This window comes from Protomyctophum bolini (genome assembly GCF_963924005.1).
Source record: "Protomyctophum bolini genome assembly, chromosome: 16".
NCBI classification, from domain to species: Eukaryota; Metazoa; Chordata; class Actinopteri; order Myctophiformes; family Myctophidae; genus Protomyctophum; species Protomyctophum bolini.
The window spans coordinates 23,327,412-23,335,415 of record NC_137877.1 but is presented as its reverse complement, the minus strand read 5'-3'; the positions used below and the strand labels follow the sequence as shown (position 1 = coordinate 23,335,415).

The following is an 8,004-nucleotide window of genomic DNA, read 5'->3' as shown; positions in this document are numbered from 1 at the left end:
CTTGCAGATCGGCTATTAGATTCCCAAGCCAAAGATTGTGTTCCGCTCCACCACACCCTGCCTTCGAATCGTGGTCCAGTACCAGTGCAGGACACATCCTTGTAGATCTGATATTTGCAATGTGGCCCTCTGGAGTGAGTGTGGAACTATAGTGGCCCTCTCCATCTTCAAAGTTGCCCATCCCATCCTCTAACCCTCACCGTCATCTCATCGTCCCCTTGACCCAAAACCCCTTCATCCCCTTCACCCCTCTTTCCAGTTCAAGTCATCTCCACATAAACCTTTCAGTGGTTCTTACATTTTCTCATGTCAAGGACCCCCAAATTGACACATATTAGCCTGAAATTAGCCATTTGAAAAGATGATAAGATAAGATTTGTTACAGCCATGGCAGGGATTCTCAATCATTTTAACTTCAAGGACCCACAACTCTACTATATATGCATTAGGCCACAAACCCTCCATTTGATACCATTTTGATCTCTGGGATCCCAAATCGACACTAGCATCATTAGTATTAAATTAACTCTAAGGCCCAAACCACACCAGCTGTAACTCCTTGCAACAAAACAAACCACACCAATGCAACTCCCATTGGGAATAATGGTTGCAAGTAGTTGCATGATGCAAGGAGTTGCATGGCGACCCTCTGGTGTGGTTAGGGCTCCTAACTGTCAATCATAGTAATCAATCATAGTTGGTTCCTAAATATCAATCATCTCACAGGGGGTCCCCAGACACCACTTGGAGAACGTCTGTTGATGTTTAGTTGATACAGGAGTTAACTTGTCAGCTAAATTAATGAACAGCAAACAATTCAACCAAGGCCTTCCAACAAGATCCAAGAGACAACATCACGCCGGTGCAGAGCAGTCACTATACTTTATTTTAGGGGAGGGGGAGGATAGCATACATTTTGTCTTCTGTACAATATTCAACAATCACTTCCAACCAAGCCCTGAAACAGTTTGTTAAATACTTGAAAAAAATGAAAATAATAATCAAAACAAAAACAAAAAAGGAAAAGATGTCATTCTTTATCCTATTGGTGGGGATGGCCTGATGGTCTGCTGATGGGAAAGTTAGGGCAGCTTTTTGAAAGAACACAGACACACACACCTCAGGGCGTATTAATGGTCTCATCCTGAACTACTTTTCCCAGGCTCTTTTCCACTATGAAGCCTGGGTTACAAGTACAACCCAGAACCTTCCATTCAAACCGTAATAGTTCAGTGAGTTTTTAGTTTGTTGTCGTTTACATTTCCGTTCTAACCAGAAACCCCCCCCTGAATTGGGGAGGTAGGTACATCATTAAAAAATAAATAGAAAAAATGTGTATATGTACAAGCTCACAAGGCAACATATCCTGAGACCTTATGAGCTTGTAGATTGGCTATTTTTGCTATTTTAGAACAAGTTCTGGGTTTCACAGAACTCAGGCATGGTTCTCAATAGTGGTCCAGGGACACACAGCGGTCCTTGAGGGTGTTCCACGTGGACCCCAGCTAAATTTGTTAATACAGCGTCACAATCATTTAAAAGCCTTTATCTATATTGTATACGTTGGATATTCAAAAATAGCAGATGTACAAGCTCACAGCACATCACTTCGTGCCACTTGTACATTGAACATTTTTGAAAAATCTTGAAAGTGTTGGACAGGCAGGGGACCAAATTAAAAGTTCTGAGAACCTTATCTGGAAACCTAGTTGTAGTGTGGGTGTTTCACAGTACTGGCATGGTTCACTTAAGTTCTTGTACTGGAAAAGAGCCAAATAATGTCAGCATATGTGAGAAAGAAAGAAATAAGTGAGAGTTTCCAGGTCAGATGTGGTGGTGTGTGTTGTGTTCAAAACACTGCTGCTCTCAACACTGATTGACGTGGGGTGATGATGTCATTAGAATGGTGGAGCACCAGGGTGATGATGTCATTAGAATGGTGGAGCACCAGTAGGCGGATGTCTGAGGTATCTAATGAACCCATCCAAAAATACAAATAAAGACTTCACCAGTGTGGGGGGAAAACAGATATATACACCACACTGATTCCTCCACAAGGGGAAATTAGTGTCATTTTTGAGCCTTATTGGACATAAATTAATAAAACAATTTGTTTTGTTTTTGTTTGTTTCTTAAAATACCATTGTCATAAAATAAACAACATAAATCTTTTTCTTTTAATATTAACATTATAAAGGATATTTTTTTTGCCTCAAGACCATAAAAAACAACCTCATGCTAAAATCACAATCTAAAACAACATTCATATGTACATACTGTGCATTTTGCCATCCAGTTATCTAATGTTCTTGAGGAGAGGTGCGGTGGTGGGGGGGTTTGGCATTGATTAAAAAGGACAACAAAAAAACAATGAAAACAAAGAAAGAACATAATCTGGGCTGCGTTTTCATAAAACCATTTCAAAGAACACATTTTTTTACGTGACAAACGGACAACTTTCGCTCGTATGGCGAGACATATTTTCATTTTCTGGAGAGGATTGGTTGAAGAAACAGCGTTTTTGCAGAGCACAACAGCAGCATAAAAAAAAAAGTTGAGCAAAAGGTGGATAGCAATGCCTATAATGTTGACCGTCCTCTTTTAGCGTTAGTAGTGCTACAGATAACAAAGTCTGAGTTATATCAAAATGGCAGCGGGTTTGCAATAATGTTTTAACTCCTCCCTGCGTCTCAGATACAACGATCTTTGGCCTCACGTCCAAGTCCACAAATGTTCTGGACAGACAGCAACGTGAGCCAACAACAGCATCAGTGGATTGAACACGATTGCTCATCACCACACCTCCACTGGGAGAGCTCTGAGGATTATCTGTCTTTTTGTTGTTGTGCTGAGCAACCTATAGCTCTTTAAAAAATATAAAACACTAAACAAAGGAAAGCAGAGGACTCTGTGGTGTTGTGGCCATTTTCTAACCGGAAACTTGTGCTGCTAATTAATTCAGTGGTTCTCAACCTTTTCTGGATTAGGGCCCCATTTGTAAGTTGTCAGATAGGCCATGTGCATTTTCAGAGCATGTATATTTTAATGACCAATCAATTGTGTTCTGGCTTGGATCAATCGGTATTGCAATGAAAACTCATTCAAGGCTGTAAAACGTTTTTTTTTTACATATAATTAATTTTTATACTATCATTAAAATCTTTAAGTATTTTGCTAATTATTTGAGGGTTTGAGGCCCACTTTCAATATCCCTGCCGGCCAACAGGTTGAGAATCAGTGCTAAAAAAGCGTGCGCGCACACACACACACACACACACACACATACACACACACACACACACACACACACACACACAGAGAGCTTGACAAACCGGCCATGTGGTATATTAGCACCAAAGGCCAGAGGATGCTCTGGTTCATTTAACCTTTTTTTCTTTCAAAAGAGCTGAACAGCAGCAGCAACAAAACGCTACAGAGAAGTAAAAAAAAAAGTTGGCAGGTCTAGTGTTTGCTCCAACTTTTAATTGCATACTGTTAAAAACGGAGTATAGAAAACATAGCGTTCCATCCCTGAATGTCTGTTTTGTGGAGGAGAACAAAAATAAAGTTTTGCTGGGTAGAGAAGCACACAGAAGTTTGAAGCCACTGTTGTGGAAACCGTTTTGCAAGATGGACCTGTAGCCCAAAAAGATGTCATTGACAGGTTGTTTCTTGTTTTACAATGCTACAGCCCCTCAAGTTATGCGAGGGCTGGCTTGCATTTGACCTTTCTACTTTATCAAAGATACTGAGACTTGACTTTTGAATACTTTTTTTTTTTTTAAGTAGTAGTTGTAAAAATGACACAACGCCAAAGAGAGGGGAACAATTCTATTGGGTTGATTGGTTAAGAGGGTCCCCCAGAGTGGTTGAAGAGGCAAACAAACGCATGATCCGCCCGTTTCCAACCCCTGAACCCAACAGCAGAAAAAAAAACAACGCTGACTGTAGCAACTTCATGTCCGTACACCCCTTTTTGACATACTGTAATAGGTGTCAAAAAAATTATGGCACGAGTCGCAAAGTCAGTTGGACCGTAGCGGATGAACGTTTTCCTGAGATGTCTTTGAAATCTGGTGTGGGTAGAAACACCTCAAAAGAAAAATAAACTAAATACGAACATACAGAGAGGGGGGAGACCTAACGAATTAAAAAAAGGGGGGGGGGGGTGGGGTTCTACAACTGACCCACCTGTATTAATAGAGGCTCAAAAATGGAAAGAATTCCTCCCAAAATAAAACAAAAAAAACAGGCATGCATTGTAAATATTCAGTGGACACCGCAAACCTAAAAAGGGGGAAGTGCTTTCATTAATTTCTTTTTCACGCTCTCTCTCTGAAATTCATATTCTCAGGGATTTGTCTTAATTATAAAGGGTCTAAATTTCAGGACGACAACAGTCACAATCACATTAAAAGTAGCATGGGGGAGGGGGTCAACGAGGAAACACAGAAAACTACTGTACTAAGAAGGCAGAAACACTGTTTTGTGAATGGCCTTTTTTCTCTTTTCTTCTTTATGTTGGCATACTCATAAAGTCACCCCATCCAACGCCCCCTACCTACACCGTGTGATTTGAAAAAGCTTCAATACCAAACAGGTCATCTGAATGTTCCGTAGTGGTCGTTTTAGTGTTATATACCGAGGAAGTCCTCTACTGGTAGAATGTGACACTGAGGTATACCTGGTTGAGAGAGGTTAGAAGGATACACGTTTCCGGTTTTGTTTTTTTTTGCCATGATGCGCTGCTCGAGGTGGTTCTTTTTGGTCTTAAGGTCCTTTACACATTGGAAGTAATTGCTTGGCGTAATTGGAACCAGATGTAGTCCCGACACAAGCGCAACTGTAAACCATGATGAATTGACAATGGTTTTCAGAACGAAAATAAGAGCATCGACCTGTTATGAAGGAGGCAGGGCCAACATTAATAGTTTGATGTGAAATATCTTCTGACTCTGGATGTGTTAAGGACCTTAAGAGGAGTCAATGAGCAAAACTGGAACGCATGGTTCCACTCGCCGCCAGCAATGATAAATGAACAATGAGGATCAGAGGGCAATAGCGGACATGTTGCATAGTTCTCGTATCACCTTGAAGTCAGTGACACCGCGGTGTGGGGAGGATCTTTCTAAAAAACTATAAATACAAACATGCCAAGATTGCCTATGAAAGCCCTGCTCATTTAGCATTAGCTATGCCAAAATGTTTTACTCACAAAATAAAAACCATGCATTACATTCTCACTCAGCTCTCGACTCTTTGCGCTAAAGAACCCCAGAACCACAACATGAAATGAAAATTATTATTTTTAAAAAACAAACAGAATTTACCCATAAATGGTAGTTTTCGAAAGAAATGCTGCGAGGCAGGTCTGGATAAATAAACTTGATTACACTCTTAGTCTCTCTCTCTCTCTCTCTCGGTTGATATATATGTATATATATGTATATATATATATATACAGCAGCGATACACAGACATTCAGAAGCTGTTTCTTATTGGCATTACATAGTCATTCATAGAAAGACAAAAAAAACAAACAGCAAATGTGTCTAAAAACCGAGTTGCCCTTTTTTGTGTTTATACTGAAATGAAATGAAAGTGTGTATGTTCTCTCCACGGCTCCTTTTTCTTAGAAAAGAACCCAACAGTCTGACGTAGTCTTTCCAGGAAGTCTTTCGACAAAAAACGGAGCAAACTAGTTTAGGGTTAAGGGTCAACCTTAAAAAGGGCAGAGTTCATTGTCATGGCGCTTAGCTTAGCCGTGGTCCACCTTGAAAGAGGTCGTTTCTCTGTGCCGTTAAAAGAGTTTTCTCCTCCATGATTGGAAAACAAGGATTTGGGCTCCTGAATGTCTTGTAGGCACACATGTAGCCATAAGCTACACTAGCAATACGCTACAACACGTGTAGCCATACGCTACAGTAGCAATACGCTACAACACGTGTAGCCATACGCTACAACACGTGTAGCCATACGCTACAGTAGCACTACGCTACAACACGTGTAGCCATAAGCTACAACACGTGTAGCCATAAGCTACACTAGCAATACGCTACAACACGTGTAGCCATCAGTTACAACACGTGTAGCCATACAGTTACAGGGGACCAGAACAATGGGAGCTTCCAGCCAATCCGGGCCCCGGGATTCAGCCTGATCCGCCACCAGGTACACCTTGTGTACAATGGGATGGCGGTATACGTGGTAGAAAAAACAACAACAACGTAAAACCAAAATTAAAAACACAACGAACGGGACGAAGTCTCAGCTCTGTCCGCTCACGGGGTTCGAGGGGAGGTGGGGGTGTGGGAGAGGAGGTGGCTCAGGGTGGAGGGGTGGGGTGGGGGTTGGGGATAACGAGTGAGTCTGTTGAGGCATCCCGTCCGTCTCGTTGTGATTTTGGTTCTCAGCCTAGTCATAGGCTGGACTCTTTGGGCGGGTAGTCCACGTTGGTGACCATGGTGACCACGGTGACTATCTCCTCGGGCGCCGTGACGTTGCCCAGGCGTTGCATCTGCACCACGCGCTCCTCTACGCAGCCCGCCGACAGGCGTGCCTCCGCCTCATGGTCCCAGCACTCCTCGATGGTCTCGCACAGCATGGCCAGGCCCTGGGGGAGTAAAATAATTAAGGTTCTATGCACCACATACCGTATCTGGAACAAAGTCCCAGAAAACTGCAGGTCTGCTGCCACTCTTAATTTATTTTAAAACACAACTAAAGACCTTTCCGTTTGCCACTGCCTGTACAAATCAAACTGCCTTGCATTGTACGGCTGGATACATAGCTCCTGTTAAACCAGTTCATAGCGCTGCGAACAGCAGCGAACATCATAACTTTCACAGACAGTACAGCACAACATAGTATGAGTAGTAGCTTGTCATGAGCTATTATAGATTTCTTTCTTACCTTACTGTTAAACCTTTTCATATTTTTTTGGGGGGGGGGGGGGGGGGGGGGATGTCTACATTTTAATACAGCAATCCATCGATATCAATCCGAAAATGTAATTTGTACTTTTGAATACTATTATATATTTATTTATTTTAAGTAGCACTCCACTACTTTCTAAACAGTACAAATTTTTGTTGAGTAATACTTGACCAGGAGTATCTATACTTTGACTCAAGTACTGTGGGCTTGAGTACCATGTCCACTACGGCATAAATGGCCATGGTTATTTTATAAACTTTTTTTAATGGAAAAAACCCACACAAAAAAATGAAAAAAGATTTTCTAATCATTTCATAAAATGTTAATTTAACAAGGACATGACGGTGCATGGCCTCCTCCACAGGGCACAGTGACGGGGCCAGAGAGCAGACACCATTAGCAAAGATAATCCGCCGTTACAGACACCGCAGGGGAGGAAGTGGCTCAATGCGGCCTGGAAAACAGATACGATGGAGACACTGATAGTGCAAAAACAGTGCGAAGAAGGCCACTCAGCACCAATTTCAGACAGAAATGCCTGCTATCTTCTTCGACTGGGTGGGGGCTGTGGGGGAACTGGCCGCACGAGACGGTATCAGTCTACGATCGATAGCGGTCTGCTGCTTGGGGGCTTGTTGCAGTTAGACAGACAGGTTCAGACTACTACTTAAGACCCCTGGTCAGTTAGGAATAGGATGCTCTACAGACAAGACAGATTCAGACCAGTATTTTAGACCCCTGGTCAGGAGAACACAAACAACATGACAGTAAAGGGAAGCAACGGGAATGCCACATTTGAGAGACAGAGAGGGAGACGAGTGAGAGAGAGACAGTGAGAGGGACACTAATTTGATACGACGCATTGTAGGCCAACAGTTCAGCGTGGCTGTATGATACGTTTCAGGGTGTTTTCCGTGTTCTTCTTTTAAACCACTATATATATCAGTGGTTCTCAAGCGCTATTTTTACCTCCTTTTTCGTAGTGGACAACGTGTTGTTGGATGGGGTCCGGGGACCCCCAGGATTTTATCATTTGGCTATTCAAAAATAGTAGATATAGATTCATAA

The 8,004-nt window shown here is 42.2% G+C and overlaps 1 protein-coding gene across 2 annotated transcripts in view; it reads right to left on the bottom strand.

The window, feature by feature from the left end:
- Positions 1-863: 863 nt before the first annotated feature.
- Positions 864-8,004, bottom strand: part of acvr2aa (activin A receptor type 2Aa) — a 76,592-nt gene continuing 69,451 nt past the window's right edge. For both annotated transcript variants that reach the window (XM_080785781.1, XM_080785782.1), the window contains exon 11: positions 864-6,613. In XM_080785781.1, the coding sequence (XP_080641907.1) occupies positions 6,419-6,613 (195 nt within the window). In that variant the 3' untranslated portion in view covers positions 864-6,418. The remainder of the gene's footprint in view (positions 6,614-8,004) is intronic.